Source organism: Diabrotica undecimpunctata, chromosome 3 (genome assembly GCF_040954645.1).
Source record: "Diabrotica undecimpunctata isolate CICGRU chromosome 3, icDiaUnde3, whole genome shotgun sequence".
In the NCBI taxonomy this organism is placed as follows: Eukaryota; Metazoa; Arthropoda; class Insecta; order Coleoptera; family Chrysomelidae; genus Diabrotica; species Diabrotica undecimpunctata.
The window spans coordinates 4,654,239-4,674,838 of NC_092805.1; the positions used below are offsets into that span (position 1 = coordinate 4,654,239).

General features: G+C 34.5%; 1 protein-coding gene across 6 annotated transcripts in view; it reads left to right on the forward strand.

Annotated features, from left to right (window-relative positions):
- The window catches only part of Cnot4 (CCR4-NOT transcription complex subunit 4), a 65,787-nt gene that overhangs the window by 17,667 nt on the left and 27,520 nt on the right, over positions 1–20,600 (forward strand). For all 6 annotated transcript variants that reach the window (XM_072525125.1, XM_072525124.1, XM_072525120.1 and 3 more), the window contains 4 exons: positions 7,315–7,428; positions 10,334–10,583; positions 12,397–12,573; positions 15,745–16,482. In XM_072525125.1, the coding sequence (XP_072381226.1) occupies positions 7,315–7,428; positions 10,334–10,583; positions 12,397–12,573; positions 15,745–16,482 (1,279 nt within the window). The remainder of the gene's footprint in view (positions 1–7,314; positions 7,429–10,333; positions 10,584–12,396; positions 12,574–15,744; positions 16,483–20,600) is intronic.

Genomic DNA, 20,600 nt, shown 5'->3' on the forward strand with positions numbered 1-20,600 from the left:
GTAGTCATTTTAATCAAGAAATGATCTAAGTACGTAATCTCTACAGGTACAAAATATTTACAATTTCAAAGAAGATCAATTTAAGTAGCCCTCAACATTCTTAGAAAGTCTCGGTCACTGAGGCATTCAGTTATTGGATAATCGCTAAGGGTTCGCTCATTTGCATTTTATGATCTAATCCCCAAATCTATCTACAATTTATTGTATCTTAACAGCAGGTAAACGGCTAATAGTTTTGTTCCTAATTTAGGAATTTTCCAAAATCTCCCAGTTTATTGAATTAGGTACCTAAACATTTCTAATTTGATGCTCAGATTTGTAAATCATTTTTGTTTTGATATTCAAAGCGTAAACACTCGTTGTGCGTAACAAAAAGGAAGATTGTGATTTTATAATGCCTAAAACAACCAGTGCTTCAACTTGGATTAAACCTTATAAAGAGCTGTCTATGGATATGGGAAAAATCTACTGTTCAGTCTGTGGCAAAATTGTAAGTATCTAATATTTTCTATTAAATATCTAATATTTCATACATACAGGGTGTTTCCAAATGACACTTACAACGTTTGACTGTAGATACTTCTCGAAAAATTGAACAAAACGATATAGTTAATGAGGGGTCAAACTTATTTACTTTTCGAGATACAGGGTGTTAAAATTAAAAAAAATTAAATTCTTTTAGTTAATAACAACAATAACTTTAAAACCAATAAACGTATTTACTTGAAATTTAGTACTCGTAGGTGTTTTTAAATGAAAAATAGCTTCCTTTAGTGAGAAAAAATTGTCCATGGTACAATACAATGGTGTGTATTTAGAAAAAATTTTCACCTTTACTTTTTTTTATGAAGTCAGCTATTCTAAAACACAATTATTTTTATTGTAATTGAATTAACAAAAAAAAAACTTTTGTTGAATTTTAAAATAAGTTATATGATGTACTAATGGTTAGTAACAAAAACTAATTTGTGGATTAATACTGCATTTAAAACACTTAGCGAGTGTTTTTTTTTTTCCAAACCAGTTATTTGATTAACCAAAAACACCTTGTATATTTTTATATTTTAAAGGTTGGGTTAAAATAAAGGTTTTTATTTTTATTTATAGATAGCATGTGAGAAGAAATTTCAGATAGACCAACATGTGAGAACTGCTTCACACATTGCAAAAAAAGGAAAAATAGGAGGAAAACATCAAACTTCAATGGCTAAATGTTTCCAATCTACTTCAAAAAAATTAGATGAGCAAGAAACTTTTAATGAAGACTTGTGTCGCGCATTAGTGTCTGCAAACATACCGCTTTCAAAATTAGCAAATGTAAATTTTAGTTCGTTTCTAAAAAAATATTGCAAACTTAATGTTCCAAGTGATCGGTCTCTAAGAAGAAATAATGTGAACGGGCTATACTCGTCGGTGTTAATTAATATTAAGGAAGAAATTGCAGATAATTATTTTTACATATCTGTAGACGAAACCACTGATTCCTCAGGAAAGTATATTGCTCATTTATTGATTGGTGTTCTTAAAGAAGATACCTTACCAAAATCTCATCTTATTTCATGCCAGCAACTTGAGAAAACAAATGCTTTAACAATTTCGCGTTTTATACAAGAAACATTAGCAACTTTTTTTCTTCCGACAACTATTCCTTCTAATAAATTACTGCTTATTTTATCGGATGCTGCTCCTTATATGGTGAAAGCAGGACAAAATTTAAAAATATTTTTCCCAGATTTAATACATGTTACTTGTGTAGCGCATGGATTAAACAGAGTTGCAGAGGAAATACGAAAAAAGTTTCCTCTTGTAAATACCATGATATCCAGTGTCAAAAAAGTATTTCTTAAATCTCCTATAAGAATTCAACTTTATAAAGAAATTCTACCTAACATTCCTCTTCCACCACAACCTATTTTAACGCGATGGGGAACATGGTTAGAAGCAGCTAATTTTTATGCAGATCATTTTGTTAAAATAAAGAACATAATTGATACGTTAACAGATGAAAGTTCCCAATCTCTTTTGGATTCTAAACAAACTTTTCAGAGTAACTTGCTTCAACAAGAACTTTCATTTATAAAATCAAATTTTAGTTTTTTTCAAAAAACAATTACTCAGTTAGAATCACCAAAACTGTCATTGTTCGAAAGTACAGCATTAATAAAAGAATTTGCGTCATGTTGTCGGAACGTTAGAGGTAATATTGGAAAAGATATTTTAAAAAAATTTGAAGCTACTATGGAAAAAAATAAAGGTTACCATATTCTTTCTGAAGTAGTCAGTGTTCTAGCTGGAAATATTTCGGAAACAATTAATTTAGAACCAAATGTTTTGGTTAGTTTGAAAAAGCTCCCGTTACATCAGTTGATGTTGAACGAAGTTTTTCGATATATAAATATATGTACTCAGACAGAAGCCACAAGTTTTTGTTAGAAAATTTTGAACACCACTTGGTCATTTATTGTTACCATAATTCTAAATAAGTTTATTCATACTTAAAAATGATGTAGTTACTTAAAATAAATGTAAATCTTAATGAATAGTAGGAAATATTTAGTTATGTACACTTTTTTTTTTTAAATAAAATTGTTACTATTTTACGATTTTTTTATTTATTTGTATGCATATTTTGTAAAATATTTGCATATTTTCGGGTAAACACGTGCATATTTATGCGCATATTTTCTACATTTTTATTTGCATATTTGCCGAAGTCTAGAGATGACAAAAGAGATACAAAAAATAATATTGCACTGCAAGTTACCAGACCATATGACCAATAATGATACCAATGTTCAAGAAAGGAGATAAACAAGACCCAACAATTATACGAAGTATAAATCTCCTGAACACCGCACTTAAGCTTACCACAAAAGTCCTAACCAACAAAATCAATAAACTAACAACTTTATCAAATGAACAGCAAGGATTCAGATCCGGAAGATCCTGCGTAGACGCCGTATTTGTATTAAGACAGATCACAGAAAAGTCAATCGAGTAGAATAAACCAGCATATATATGTCTTATAGAGCTGACAAAGGCTTTCGATAGCATCCAAGTCGAAGGCGTTTTACACCTACTGTATAAAAGAAACATACCAATCAATATTATAAAAACCATCGAAAACATCTACTTCCATAATCGAATACAGGCAAATATAAATGGAAAACTAACACAGTCTATACCAATACAAAGCGGAGTCAGACAGGGTGACTCGTTAAGCCCAATACAAGCAGTACGTAAAGGTCATGGTTACAGAATGGGGAACAAAGAAATCCAAATATTATGTCATGCAGACGACGCCGCATTAATCGCCGAGGCAGAAGTATTGGCAGACCAAGAAAAAGATGGTGCGATAATTTTAACAATTTAGGAGGCTAATATTGAAGAAGAAACAGGCTTTAAGATATATAACAATAAAATAAATGGACCAAGTAACAAGTAGTCCAGAGAAACAAGTTATTCCCAGGACTTTGATACGGCTAGGTACCTAACAATTTTTTTTGAGTTTACCGACCTCAATAACTAAAACTTGTTTTCTACAGTGGGTTAGGTGATTTTTTTAAATCATTAACAATTTGAGGCAAAAAAATGCATCCGTTTTAGGTACCTTCAATTGGATACCACATCATCGAAAAAGATGGAATGAGGAAATTTATAAAGCCATGAGTATGAGGAACTTAGAGGATAGACAATAGGAAGATCGAAGAAAATGGAGTCTTAGATATCCGACAACGTCGCCGCACGTTTTAAACCAATTGTATATCTTTATAATATAAAAATCTCGTATCACGATGTTTGTCCAAGCTAATATTTAAAAACCACTGAATCGATTGCAATATAATTTTGTGAAAGTATCTTAGGAGATAGAATATTTTTTATCTCGATGAATAAACCTTATTTTTTTTTAATTGTAAATTCAAAATGTTTTATACGTCATCACATCTACAGTTTTAGTTCATTTGATTCGTTTTTTAAACGTTATTTTATGATATTTTATAACTACATATGAAATATCATAAAATGACGTTTAACAAACGTAATTTATGACGCATTAATATTTGACAGTAAATAAATATTCATTTCCTTTGTGACTTTATTAAAGAGAACAACAGTTCAACATTGAAGCATTTGTCAAAATAGTTCATACAAATTTTCAACAATTGAATCAACATCATAGGATTGCGTACCATATTTTGATAGAAGCTGCGAACATTGGATCTGGTGGAATTTACTTCCTTGACGCTGGGGATGGACAGAAAAAACATTATTAATTTTAGTTTTATTGACAAGGATCACATTGCAGTAGCACTAGCGTTGACTTCATCTGGAATATCTGCAACTTTATTGGAGGGCGGACAAATTGCAAATTTTGACTTGAAATTACCATTAAACATACATCGCCAAAAATAGCACAATGACAAAGATTTTATAGGTATTCAAATTAATCGGTTGGGATGAATGTACATCGGCCCATAAGAGGTCATTAAGCGACTGGACAGAACTTAAAAGATATTCATGAAAATCAAAAACATTGGTGGTGAGCCATGAACTAAACGAACTGCGTACGAACTAAACACATGCCTAACATCATACAATTTGTGGCGGCATGTAAACACGCTCCAATTGACAACTAACATGCGAGTGTTTTTGCAACAAGATCAAAGTGCAATTGTGTTTTCGAAGCAGTTGTTAGAAATTGGAAATGGTAAAGTCGCTATTGAGACCTCGACCGGATTTATTTCATTACCCAGAGAGTTCTATTACTTAACAGACTGGAAAGAGGAGCTTATTGAACTTTGATACATTATTTAATTTTAAGGCTGTACGAAGTTTGGCGGGTCAGCTAGTAGATATTACATAATTTGTTTAAAATTTAGTAACTTTATTAAAGTTCGGTTATACAAATACCACTATCATGCATTTCCAAATCGAGTATAGTTATTTGTTTGACTGGATTATATGAAGTTTCTTCTCTTTAAGTTGTAGTCGAATACAGTGAGCGAAAATTGAACGTCTCACATACATAGATTTTAGATATTTAGGCGGCCAAAAGTCATTTTTACAAAGTCGAAATAACGGTAAGCTATCAACCGTTCCGGTGAGTCAACAGTTCCAGCTTCAATATAATATCCCCTATTCCAGCTACAATATATTATAAAATAATTTGAATGATGATCATTCCCTCTCCTGATGCCAACCACAATGTAGCTTCGCGTATTTTTTAAAATTTTAAACTGTTTGCCCTTGTGTAGTGTAATGTACAATTTTATGACAATGACAATAATTGTTGTTGTATTTATTTACTGACAACGAAGCGATGTCATTATGAATTATAAAGATGAATGAGTGATATACGCTCTAAATCATTTAAAGAGAATATATATTAATTTATAAATTTACGTATAATATATATTATACGTCATTGATCAAAACTGACGAAAAACATGACGACTGAAAAGGCCTATTGTAATATTTTTTGCTGTTTTAAATAAAAGTGTATAAAAAGAAGTTTAACAATATTCAATCTCTTCTAAAAAAGTATCATGCTCAAAAATAATCTCATGTAACCGTATAAATAATTTACATAGGTTTTCTGGAATTTTATTGTAAAAGGATGTAGGCGATATATTCTGTCTTTATTATCATTGTGTCACAACCCACATACTTACGTAATTCGTGTGCCTACAAGAAAGAAACATTCGTGAGTGAACTTATCTATAGATAAGAATATTCCGGCCGGCATCGGTGTATATTCAATGAAATTTCGAGGAAAGTTACACACAGGTAAATAATAGTACAGGTTATTGTCAAATAAGATCGTTGTACGACTGAAATAAAAATATTTGTTTTTTAAATCAGCGGGCCCCAAATTTAATTCATTACTGTATTAATTTTTCTTGAGTTAGATTAGAATAAATCAGCTAAAAAAATTATTGTTTTAATAGTTTAATATTAGGAAAAAAGCGAGAGACCAAAAAGAAAGGAAACCAGACAAAACTTTTACCAAAAGATAATTATAGATGGAAAACTGTGGATGTGGAATAGGTATAAAAATATATTGGAAGAAACAGCCCTAAAAGTGTTAACACAAAGCACACAATACAAATAAATCAAAAGGAAACTGACCCGGAAATGGACCGAACATGACAAATAACACAGGTCGACGAAATTTTACCAATATTCGGACCCTAAAATCAGAATATAGTTATCAGAAGGTTTTTGGGTGCTGAATCCAAATCTGAGCTAGAAATTGGTTCTGGTTTCTGAGATATCCTAACCTAGAAGTGCAACAATGGCGGTTTTGGGCCGTTTTTGGGGTTGTAGCATCGTAATATATATAGTTTTTCTCCCAGAAACTGTTATAACCAACTTAAATTATAGATCTCAATTTTTTAAATGGCGTTCGATTTGAATTTCCTAATTTATCTGCAGTTAAAGTTGAAAAAAACATGGGTTAATTTTAAACAAATTGTCCACAATTTTCGTAAATTGTGGACAATTTGCGAAACAATTGCGAACAAATGTAAAATTTGTTCGGTAAGGCTATTTGGGATAGGACTGGTTCCACATAGAGTCGGCCTTACATAAGAGAAGGCTCAAAATGCTAGTTTTTAAAATTCCCATTTTTAGCCATCTTTTTATGTAAAATATGGCTAAAAATGGCTATAATTTTCTGACGTCACGAGGAGTCTAGAAGCCTGTCGGATGATTCAAAGCAAGACTTAACGGGGATGAGAGATTTCTACTAAAATCTGAAAGCATAGGCGCGCTATATTTATAAAGAACAATTTATATAAAAAAACACTTCACACTTGTATTGTGGTATAAAAACAGATAGTTAAAACTTTATAAAAAGTGTCGTCAAAAATTTAAATACTGGCATAACGTTTTCGATCTGAACAGATCATCCTCAGTGCCTTATGTAATTGTAGCTAACAATAAAGTTAAATGTGTGACCTCCTATATGGGTTTACAACAATTTATATGTTAGAGTCGGTCAATAAAATAAATTTGTACTGTTTAAGTACTTAAATAAATGTTATAAATTAATTGTGTTTTTAGTGTTAGTGTTAAAAGATTGTAAATAAATTAAAATAAACATTACAATGTCTTGGGATTCCTGAATAGACCAAAACCGTATTACACTGAAACTTTTTCACGTAAAACTTTACGTAAACTCTTGATGATATCTTCCTTACCTACGAAACCGGTCTAACTAGATATTTACAATGTTTATGAAATAAATTGAAGCTTTAAAATTAATTTAATAATCGTAAATGTTGCTCTACTTAGAAACCGTTTTATTTCTAGATCTGTCGTTTTTGCTGGCATCGTATTAGAACTGATGAAAATGGATTGTGTCCAGCTTGCCGTAAGGCTTATTCGGAAGATCCTGCCGACTTCATTCCTTTATCTCAAGAGCAGGTAAGATTTCCAAAAAAAGTTTATAAACTCTATCGAAATACACTTGCGTGCATAGAAATCGGCCCACTGTAAACTTTTGACTTTAACTATATTTTTTTCAAGAAATATTCATCAGATCACAAAAACAAATATACTGTTTGAAAGACAATTTAATATGCTTTAATCTGAGTATAAATTTATCAAGAAGGCTTATCGTTTACATGCGTAGTAACCGGTAAACAAATGAAACGTGTTTATGTGGTGATTGTCACGAAAATAACAATTTTGTCTAATTGTAAAAGTATTGCCTTTGCAAGTGAAATTTGCATATTATTCGTTTTTCATAATCTCAGCAGTGTTCAAGTGTGTTAGTTTAATGCATACTACACCACAAAAAGCCGCCCAAGTTATTGCTCTAATCGAAAATGGACTTAGTCAGCGAGCTGTTGCTAGACAATTGGATATGACACGCGCAGCGGTTCGAAGAGTGTGCCAACGTTATGAGGAGACTGGATCCTTTTATAGGCGACCTGGAACAGGCAGACGGTGATTTACAACCGCTCGTGATGACCGCTTTATTGTGTCAACAACATTAAGAAATCGTCACCTTAATGCCGTTCAGGTGCAACGACAGCTCCTTGAGCTGCGAAGAGTGGCTGTTTGTCAGTGGACAGTGAGACGAAGACTGCGGGAAAATAACCTGACCCCTAAAACACCTGCGATTGGTCCAAAACTTACTCCAGTTCTGTTCTGTTCTCAGATGAGACCAAAATATGCCTCTATGGTAGCGACCGAAGAAGGAAAGTGTACCGGAGAGCAAGAGAGAGATTTGCAGAATGCTGCTTTGAAGAGCGGAGTGCTTATGGGGGTGGTTGCTGCATGATCTGGGGTGCAATTTTTATAGGAGCACGAACCGATCTTGAGTTCATTCGTAGGGACGACCGTGTTCACGGAAGAAGAGGTTTAACGGCTGTCAGATATATCGAGGAGATTTTAGCAATTCCTGTGGTACCTTACGTCGACTACATTGGAGACGAATTTATCTTTATGCATGACAATGCAAGGGCACACACCGCAAGAATCGTGCAAGATTACATTGCAGAAGTCGGTTTTCAGGTTATAGACTGGCCAGCAAACAATCCTGACCTAAATCCGATCGAACATTTATGGGATGAGCTAAAACGAAGAATTCGAGCTAGACTTCATACCCCAGACTCGATCCCAGAGCTTATTCTTGCAGCAGAAGAAGAGTGGCTTAACATCCCACAAACAACAATAGCAAACTTGATTAGATATATGCCTAATCGTATGAGAGATGTTATTAGGGCAAGAGGAGGTCATACCCATTATTAAAAAATTAAGTGTTAAGTTTTAAATTGTCAATAACCCTATTTATGTTAATAATAAAAAAGCTTAATTTGCTTAATGAATTCATTTCACTATGTTAAACATAGGAACCGAAATAAGTTTTCATAAATTTATACTCACATTAAAGCATATTAAATTGTCTTTCAAACAGTATATTTGTTTTTGTGATCTGATGAATATTTCTTGAAAAAAATATAGTTAAAGTCAAAAGTTTACAGTGGGCCGATTTCTGTGCACGCACGTTTAGTATATATGTTATGGAAAAGGAGCATAATGAGAAAACGATTGAAAATCTTGAAAATTTGTTTGGTATAAATACTAATCAGAAGTAACATCTAAAATCATGTACGTCACAACAAATAAAGAAATATAAAACAGCTCGTGTGAAACCGACGTAAAAATATCCAGTATTTCTTTCAAAAGATGCCACTTGTGATACAAATGAAAGAACCGTACTCACAAATAAATATTGAAACTTTTGCGTAAAGGGAAATGCATTTAAAGATATTTAAAGTTAACCATTATTCAACGGCATTTTGGAAGGGACTATTTGAAAACGAGATATGGTCTACATATTTGGTTTATAAAAAGTTTGTTTAGAATACATGATTCCTTAAAGAAAATCGAGTGTCCTGTAGAAATTTTTCTTCCTCTCTATAAACAATTGTTTGTTCATTGGCGCATTGACACCTATATGGAAAATTCATCTCGATCTTTTGGTCGACTAGTACTTCTATCGTTTGGTCAGTTATCTCATGCTATTTTGACCATCTTCTAGTCCCATTAATTCTACATTATGTCATTGTTTAATACTTTTTTTTTTTAATTTTGTCTCCTCGTTAAATCTGCTAACTGGTTAAAGTAAGTCAAATAAAAGCAAAAAATAAAAATTTTGTTTCACCAAAAGCTTCAATTTACAAAGTTATAAATTTGTTCTTAGCTCAGATTATTTGTAAAAAAGAAGACTTTCTAAGTCACTTTTAAATTACTCAGCTCCTTTTTGGTCACCTTTGAGCTTCTCACCATTAAGTCCTATCTTCTTTATCCCATGGCGTTGCTTAACCAACGAATCAACCACACAGATGATGCATCAAAATTTCTGTTTCATCAAAACTGTTTTGCTCTTGCACAATTATTCCTGATATGGGTGTACCCATGTTACGAACTTGGGCTATCCATTACCAATAAACCAATAAACTTATGTTGACTAGGGCATTTATTGGCATATAATTACAGTAGCCACTTGCCTCCACGACCCATTCACCCTCCTGCTTTCTAATTTGGGCGTGGAACTGACAATAGAATTAATAAGGGTGATATTCACTTTAAAAAAATGTAAAGGAGCAACTGGAAAGAACAGGAAAAGAAATCCCTTTAAAGAACTGTTATAACCAAAAGAGTATACGAGGGAAACATTGTGCTCTATATGTTGCTGAGAAAACTGAGATAATTATCGTAATGTCAATGTCTCTAATCCTTAATATAACAGTATTATCACTGTATTGTAACGAGTTTTTGTTTTTAAAAGCCGATTTTACTAATTTTAATTATTCTATAGATTGCTAAGTTGAAAGCGGAGAAACGTCAGCGCGACCAGCAGCGCAAGGCCAAGTTGACCGAAAGCCGAAAGCACTTGGCCAGCGTTAGGGTAGTGCAGCGTAACCTGGTGTTCGTTGTGGGACTACCGATGAGGTTGGCGGATCCGGAGGTGCTTAAAAAGCACGAGTACTTCGGCAAGTTCGGAAAAATACATAAGGTGGTGATCAATCAATCGACTTCGTACGCTGGCTCGCAAGGGCCCAGTGCAAGTAAGTAGGTCAAAATGAAACTATATCAACTTAAACTCTGATATATACACATATATCGGCTTTTATAACGGGATTTATTTATACATATTTATATTTTCCTTCATTCCACAGACATACTAAAATTTATTCTGTTTAAAAAATTACACTCATTGAATGACTAGTGCGACTAACGATCAAGAAGTTCCAGGATTTACAACTATTGTAACTCATTCAACGTTATTTCCTTCAAAAACATTCATTCTCACAAAGGACTCTGCGAGAATTATTATTTAGAATCTATTTGGCTCTTCCAGCGATTTCCTTTTAAAGTTTTTAATCGAGTACAATCTTCACGCTTTCAAAGTTCTCTTGAATTTGAAAAAACGTCTGTAGAATCCAGATCCGGTAAATAGAGGAGTGGGGGCATATCACAGCCGTCTTTGTTGCAGAAATTGCAAATAAGTGACGCAGAATGAGCTAATGCGTTGTCATGGTGCAGCATCGAGTCCCCACTTCGCTACATTTCCTGATTTTTCCTTCCCAAAGCCTCACGCGAATTTCTAGGTATCAAAGATATCAAAACAATTTTTTCACTTCTTGAAGGAATTTGTAGTGCACCATACCATGTGTACAGTCCAAGTGAGTCGCCTATTATCAAAGTCACCGATCTCCACCTTGTGTCAGATTGCAGTGCCTACATGATTGAAAGATTTCCCGTATTGGTCTTCGGTCCAGCAATAGCTGAATGATTTCTGAGGCCCAAGAGTAGCCTTTGAATATCCCTGAATGACAGTGAGATTAAGTAAATAAAGCTGTCTGGCACTTTTGGTAAGGACAGGTTTTTCTGAAGGTCGAAGGAGAAAGTGATTATGTTGGTATTTTCTTCCTTCAGTAAATTATAGAATGCCCTAGCTTGTAGCTTGTAGATTTTTTTTAACATATTAAATTAGCTTTATTATCTCCTTAAGATCGTTTAATTTTTTCCTCTAGTGATAAACATGTGGAACACATATCTGTACGTGGTTTACGAAAGCCTAAATTAAAATTTTTGTTAAACACCTCCCGGAAAAAGCCTCATTTGACGATTTACTTGAGTAAAAATGGTAGAGCTTAGTAATGTTTAAGTTTTCAGACAAATATCTCCGTTCGGATTTGCCACGGCAATAAAGTGACTCAATACATTTTAGCTTCATTATAAAAACCATAACACTTTGCTTCTTAGTTAAAAAATTTGTTGTCTTTCTGTCTCCACCCTTTTTTCAATAGGTATATTATTGTCCTTTTTGTAATTTTCAATAATTGTTCTAACTCTTTGTCGTGTAATACGAAATATATTTAGAAATGCCTTTAGGCAGACATTTACAACCGTATTATCACTTAAATCAATAAGATATTTGCAAGTCGTTGTTTTCGCTGATCTCCTGGACTTCCCTTCTTGCTGCTTACGTCGTCTTTTTACATCCTGTATTTCAATACTATTTAATTGAAGTAGAATTGTTTGTTGACTTCTGCAAGTTCACTTATTTTCAATTTTCTGTACGCCTCGTTCAATATGATTATGCGTTTCGAATGTTTTTATCTTCTTCATCTGCAACTTCAGGAAGTTCATAACAAACTTAAACACTTTTTGAATTAAAATTTGTTATGTGTATGTTACATTTTGTGTATATGTCACTATAAACCATCATTCCCACTGTACTGTGTTCCGTTGCGACGTTGCCATTTAATCTATCAAGTCCTGGAACCGAATGATGGAATATTCGTACTTTAAAAATGGCATCCATTAATATATCGTTTCTTCCCTTGATTTATTTTCGAAAACGTTTAATTCCAGGTGCCTATGTAACCTATATGAAAAGTGATGATGCTTTAAGGGCCATACAAAGTGTCAATAATATTACTATAGACAGTAGAGTGATAAAATCAAGTTTAGGAACTACGAAATATTGTTCGCATTTTATGAAAAACCAAACATGTCCCAAGCCAGACTGTATGTATCTGCATGATTTTGGTAAGTAACAAGTTATCCTCTTAGTATTTATTTAAAAAAAAACGTAGATATTGTATCTTCTCTATAGTAGAAACCATAGTTAGAAGGCAGTGTTGGTCTTACGGCGCGCAGCGATGCCGCTCATGTCGGCACAGTGGTAGGTGTGTGGTAGTTTGGCGATAGACTGAGAAATCAGGACTGTACGCGCTTCGTTTCAAATATCTTACTCATTAATTTAACTGAGTTAAATAAGAGAATAAAGAAAAAAAAAACAAATTAATTCTATAAAAAATGTCTATATACATAAAATATCTAATAACTCGTATATACATATATACAAAAAAAATGCAAGTAATTACCCTATACGACACGATAAATATATATATACATAAAATACACAAGAAGATCATACCTGAAATGTACTGTACGTACAGTACTAAAAAACAAATGAGCATTACATCTGAGATATTTCTCGTTAATTAATACTAATCGCAATCCATATCTAAATCGTCCACATCCTCTGAATTATCTCCTATATTAATTATCACCGGTTCAATATTTTCCTGCAAACTATCCACCGCAAACATTTTTTCTTCTACTTTCTTGACGTGGTTCACATGATTATGCCACTGCTCTTTGGTAAGCTTCTTTTGTCAACCGTTCTACCGTCTTTTTACAATGTTTTTATTTGTCTAAGGCACTTGTGTCTCCAGGATATGATCCTTTCCATCATTATCGAATCTCGACTTCTTTTACCACATTCAAAACCCATGTCATTTAGTAGTCTACAAAGTATGGTTTTTGAAAAAGCTGGTAGGTCCTTATCACCTTTCACTCTTTTTATTATGCTGTCGACGGTTGGTGGTATGTTTTCCAAAAAAAAAATCATTTTCAACAAGGACAATTTTCCTTAATCGAGATTTCACTCCTTCATCGTAAGTATTCTAACGTGAATTGGACTGGAAGCTATTTTTCTTGCTTTTTTGTACCGGTTTCAGTTCGCCTTGCTGGGTCTCTTCGCGGATATCATATTTTCCACAGTAATATGCAAGCTGGCTGAGCAGTAAACAACAAAAAGATAGAGATGAATACCTGGAACTCAAAAGAATAAAGAACAACAGTGAAAGCAAAAAGAGAAATGTGGGATAAGAAGTGCCAGGAAATTAATACCTACCAGAGAGGCAGAAAATGTACAGAAACATGGAAGTTCCTCAGTAAAACAAGAACTAACGAAAGGAAGAGCACAAACATTCAATTAATATCCACACAAAAATGGGAAAAGTACTATGGGGAACTACTGACAGAAAATAGGGACGAATACTTAACTCAATCGCCAACAGAGGTTAATATTGAAGGAGAAGATATAGCAATACAAGTGACAGAAATTAGAAAAGCTATAAAAGAACTGAAAAACGGTAGGTCTCCAGGACCAGGGGATATCCCAGCCGAACTAATAAAACGTGGATCACAAAAATTGTTTGAAACCGTCACTTGGTGCATAAATCAATTTATAAATGGTTCTCCCGTACCCGACGACTGGAAAATTGCTTATATTTCGTCGATCCATAAGAAAGGAGATAAGCTTAAATGTGAAAACTATAGACGGATATCAGTCACTAGTACATTCAGCCGTTTGTATGGACGAATAATTAGAGACCGCATTGAGAAGGAATACAAAGACCAAGAGGAAGAAGAACAATCCGGTTTTCGAACAGGAAGAAGCTGTACTGATAATATCTTCTGCTTCAAACAACTAATAGAAAAAAAATTAAGCACAAGTCAAGAAACCCACCTCATGTTTATTGAATTGCAGAAGGCGTACGATACAGTTCCTGTAAACAAACTCTGGAACGTGTTACGACAGACGAATATTAGTGTCACCTTAATAAAAGCCTTAAGAAATTTGTATGAAGGGTCAACATCACAAATAAAAAATGGAAACAGACTATCGCAACAGCTTCCTGGTTAATAAAGGTCTACGTCAGGGGTGTTGTGTATCACCGACCTTGTTTAAAATATATGTTGCAAAAGCATTGAAAGAGTGGAAACGTAAATGCAGAGGTATGGGCGTAGACCTTGGAGAGATTTGCTTGTATACATTGCAGTTTGCTGATGACCAGGTTGTTATAGCAAACGATAAAGATGATCTGGAGTACATGGCAAGGAAATTACAAGAAGAATATAGAAAGTGGGGACTAGAAATTAATACAGAAAAAACAAAATACCTACCAATAGGTACCGAACTATCGAGCATCGCATTAGAAAATAACGAAATCATCATCATGCCCTGCGACCGTTACACATACCTAGGAATAGAGGTGTCTCATTGGTAAAAAAATACATTTTTTTTTCAAAACTTTATAAAAAAACATTCAAAAGGCAGCACATTAAAAGTTTTGTTTAGGGTACGGTTGCAAGCATCCAACCATCTGGATAGAGTTGAGGCGACAGACAGAATGAGTAGAATCCAATGCTGCAAACTTTGCAAAAAATGAGAACTGACACGTGTCATACATAGAAAATTAAGATTTTTTAAATTTTAAAAAAATGTTGAAAAATTGAAAATTAAGATGAAGTGGGAATTGTATCAAAAGGTGTCTAAATTAAATTACATAAATATTGGTTTGAATAGCATACATGTTGAATTTGACCGAAGGTCCAAGAAAGGTCAGTTGACGAGTTATCAAACTTGACTGTAATGTTTTCTAGTATGGTACTTAATTAGATTAAAAATTTTATCTAATGATGGGAAATATGCAAAATTTTTTTATAAAATTCGCTCTTCACTGAACCTCCTATTTATCGGAACTCCCTCCTTCGTCAGCTCTGACTGCATAGCACCACAAAACTATAATTTAGTCTAATATACCAACATATACAGTTGAATCAATGCATAAAAGTGTCATATATTCAAACGAAAGGCTTAGAATTTTCAGTTCCCGAGTTACGTAGACGCGCAGCTCGGTACGGATTTAAGAATATCGTTAGTTCTTTATATCGTGACATGAACTGAAACTTTATTCTTAATAGAGATGGTTTACACAGCGTAACCGTTACAAAATATTTTGATTTATAACAAAAACATTAAGTGATATTGTTTTCTACAAAATCAAAGTAGATATTATTCTTGTAAGCTAGTAATACTGTAGAAAGATATGTAAATGAAGTTAACATTGTTTTTTTTGTATGAAGGTGATCCAGAGGCTAGTTTTACCAAGGAACAGATGCATGCCGGAAAACATCAGGAATACGAAAAGAAACTTCACGAAAACCTACTCCTCCGCACCGCCAACAATAACAACCAGTCCAGCAGTTGTGACAATTCTAAACCTTCTATACCTATACCTACTTCAAATTCTACATATAAATCGTCTTCTAAAGATAATATGACAGCTGCTCTGTCGAGTAGCGTGAGCAGTAGTAGCAGCACAACGTCTAATAGTAGTGGTACAAATAAGGAGAACTGGCCGCATTTAAATACAGAGAAAGAAAAGAAAGACAAGGAGAAAGGAAAGAAAAGCAAAGGTAAGGGGGAGAGCGGGTGTAGGAAGGGAGAGAGGAAGGAATCTTACAGTAGCGGAAAGAGCGAAGTTAAATTCGATAGTGGTTTTAGGACTGATAGTAAACAAGAGAAAAACACGTCGCCGCCTCTCAGTGAACCAACAGCAACGCCATCTCCTCCGACGTTACTAGAGTCACAACTGTCTGTTCCAAAATTAACTACGCCCATAGTCGACGATAATACTAGTTTCTTTTCACTTAATTCGTTTCAAAAATTACCTTCCAATAGTTCGGCGGCGGAACACGCAACCGAAACAGATAGCGAGGCACATCCTTCTAGTATATTAACAGATACTTTACCAAATATCAACACATCAGAAGACTGGGTGGCGGCGTTTGGATTTTCTAGAAATTCGGAGGCTAATTTAGGTAAGTCTTACATTTTAATCTTGCTATACACAAAGAACATAAAAATTACATTTTTTTTTTAGTTTTGGTTTTAGTTGATAGGGTAGTTGGGGGCATAAACTTTTCCATTTTAACTATCGACAGTAGTTCTAAGTTCACTAATATGTAAATGAAAAAAAAATTTAAATCTTCATTTGCGTACTCTTGCCCCTACAAATAAAAAAAGAAGAAGTAGAATACTTAATAAGAAACGCTAAAAATGGAAAAGCAAATGGACCTGATGAAATTCCTACAGAACTGTTGAAGCTTTTGAATGATAAATCCGTAACTATAATATTACATCTATTCAATACAATATACAGTACTGGTATAATACCTCAAGAATGGTTGCTGTCTACGTTTGTCACCATACCGAAGAAAACTAAGGCAATGCAATGTTCAGATCATCGAACAATCTCCTTGATGAGTCATCTGCTTAAAATATTTCTTAGAGTCATCCACAACCGAATCTATCAAAAGTTAGATATCGATATTAACGATACACAGATGGGATTCAGAAAAGGATTAGGTACAAGAGAAGCTCTCTTTGCCTCAAACGTCCTAACACAGAGATGTCCAGATGTTAACCAAGAGGTACACGTCTGCTTTATAGACTTTGAAAAGGCCTTTAACAAAGTATGCCACAATAAACTCAAAGAAATCCTGGAGGGTAAGAACGTCGACACCAGAGACATAGAAATAATATTAAATCTGTACTGGAACCAGCGAGCTAATATAAAAATAGAAGACCAAACATCGGACGAAATATAAATACTTAGAGGAGTACGACAGGGTTGTATATTGTCACCGCTCTTGTTTAATATCTACAATATCGCCCTGTCGACAAATTGATACACCGACTGTGCCAAAACGATATCTTGCCGCGTCCAACTATCGAACTTGATGGAAAAAGGGTGGCTGATTACTCTACAATGGATCCCTAGTCATGTCGGTGTTGACAAAAATAAGGCACTACTCTTCCACAGCCCCCTAGCTTCCAATCGTACACATCAGCAAAGTCCACTATTAGAAGAGGAATCAAAGCGAAGATAAAAGAGCAGCAAATACAAGCCGGTGCTGGAAAATCTTGGGCCCACCTAATAGGGTTACCAATCCCCCGCAACTTACCGAGACCCATTAGTGTAGCCGTGTTCAGAACAACTACGGGGCATGACTAGCCTCCCATCTACATCGCATCGACAACTGTCCACTATGTGATCAGCCCCAGATGGATGCTGCTCACCTTCCAGAGTGCCCAGCCCTGAAAACAGACCCACCCGAGGAGGATGAAGATCGCATACGAGAAACGGCTCGTCTATACTGGTCAGCGCGCCACCAAATGGCTAACATGCCAAGGGTGGGCGTTGGCTAGTAAGTAAGTAAGTAAGTGTTTAATATCTACAGCGAATAAATATGCCAAGAAGCTCTCTCACAACCAAACGAAGGGATAATAGTGAATGGAGAAGTTATCAATAACATTCGATATGCTGACGATACTGTGATAATGGCAAGAACAGCGGAAGATCTACAACATCTAGTTGAAAGTATGAATGAGATATGTAATAACTACGGCATAAGGATGAACGTCAAAAAAACCAAATATATGACCTTCAGTAAGAATCCAATACATGACACTAGTATCGCAATAAACGGTATCCAACTCGAAAAAGTAAGCGAATACAAATACTTGGGAACGCTCATCAATGAAACAGGTGACCAAAATCACGAGATAAAAAGACGTATTGAAATTGCCAGGTTTACCTTCATAAAAATAAAAAAATTATTTTGTAATCGTGATATTAGTATTCAGCTACGAACTAAAATGTTAAAATGCTATGTATTCAGTACTTTGCTTTACAGTGTTGAGGCATGGACTCTTAAACAGAGGAATGTTAAAAATCTTGAAAGCTTTGAGATGTGGTGCTACCGCCGTATACTAAAAATAAGTTGGGGGGATAAAATTACAAATGAAGAGGTAATACGAAGAATAAATAACGATCCAGAAGTTATACTGGACATAAAAAAGAGAAAACTTGAATACTTAGGCCACCTGATCAGAGAACAAAAGTACACATTCCTCCAAAATATAATGCAAGAAAAAATCCAAGGACGCAGAAATCCAGGCCGTAGAAGAATATCCTGGATGAGAAATTTAAGAGAGTGGTTTGGCTGTACCACTAACGAATTATTCAAAACAGCAGTAAATAAAATTAGAATCGCACTAATGATATCCAATTTTCGATAGGAGAGGCACTCAAAGAAGAAGAAGAAGCCCCTACAAATGGGACAGTAGTACGCAAGTGCGTATTTTTGCCCCAAAACTAAAATGTATAAAACCCTAAATAAAAGCGATGGTAGGCGTTTAAAAGAAACCGATCTTTATTGAAAAAAACCAAACGTAAAATACAAAACGTTAATTTAAAGTATTTGACGAGGTCGTCAGAGAATCCTACTGAATTTGAAAATCTGAAAGAGCTGGTTTTTATTGGCTTTAAAAGTTTTAAAACAATATCGTCCTTTCGAAAAAATGCATCTTCCGTTGTCTCACGAAAACAAAATGTTGTCGGCAGCCGTTTAAAAAATACGCCTTCAAAAAAATCTGTATGATTTTTTTTTAAAACCCTTCACTACGACCTAGTCATCAGGTCAAATATTTGGTACATCATTGTCTTGTTCTTCATCGTTATCGGAATACTTTCTTTATATGAGAGTGCTACTGATTCATCAGATGATGATTCGTCGAAGACTTGCCTTTTGGCAGCACGAACTTTAGCACTTTCAGGTTTGATCTTTTGATTCTTCAGTAATACTTTCCTCTCCTTCTCTTTTTCTGCTTCCTTCTTTTTTACTTGTTCTTCTAAAAGTCGCTCCTTATTAGATGCCAATGTTAGTAGGGTTGACTTAAAACTTTTTCTGGTTCGTTTCCTTTTTATCTTAATTGTTGCGAAGGGAATAATGTCTGAAGGTGAAATTACTGACTGTTCTGATTTTGATGACGGCTGGGGCTTTTTCGTATCAGTAACAGTTTCCTTTTTCAATATTTGAAAGGACCAGGTACAGAAATTCTGACTTCCGATTTTGGTGACGTCTGCGGCTCTATCGCATCAGTAACAAGTTCTTCTTTTCTTGCTGAAACTGGATAAAAACATGACCTTCATCGTCTAAATCTTCATCTAAATCTTGCTCTGTTACTTTCGCTGGCATAAAATCTACGTCCGAAAAAATATTTTTATCTAGTGGGTAGATTCCTGTAGACCGAAAGCCCTCTTTTGCTATATCTACAGTAGGAGTTTTTGCAGATGCTGTGGAAAAGAGACCAGCCACATGGTAAATGGAAAGAACCTGTCTTTGATGGGAACTGGTCCAGCTGTCAGCGACGCTATCATAATAAGCTTTTAATGGTTTGAAAAATGCCCGATCGAGTGGCTGGGTCTTATGGCTGCTGTGTGTTGGTAGACATATAAATGAATGAAATTATCTTTTGCAAATGTTACTGCTTGAAGACTTGTGTGCGATACATGATTATCTATAATCATAAGAACGGGGTTCTCCTCTGTTAGACGTGTATGTTTTTCAAAATGCTCCAAGTACTTGATAAACGTAGGAGTGTTCATGTAACCACTATCAGTAACAGCCATGTCGCAGGTAGTGGGCCGGTCTTTGATTAGAATAAGATTCATCCGTTTTCGAGCAAATACAGCACTCATACAGCAAACAGCCGTAATTGTTTATCCTTTTTCGGCAGCTACATCTTTTGCTACTACATCTTTCTTTCCAACTGGAGCAACATGTTTGGGCAGATGGTTTGGGAATGTCTGAATGCCCGTTTCGTCGACGTTATAGATACGGTTGGGAGGTAACTTCTATTTTTTTATAGTGTTTTCCAAAATTTCAAATTACTGAGCTAGTTGCACTCTATTGAAGCCCATGGTTCTAGCAATACTTGTTTTTCGTGGAAGTCGTAAAGATAGTCGGTTCCTTTTCTTGAAAGATCTAGTGAAGTCCCGACCAGCCAACTGATTTACAGGTGAAAATGGATGCTCAATACAGCTTCTTACACAATCAAAGTAAATTAAAAAATGCAATGACTTCAGTGTCAT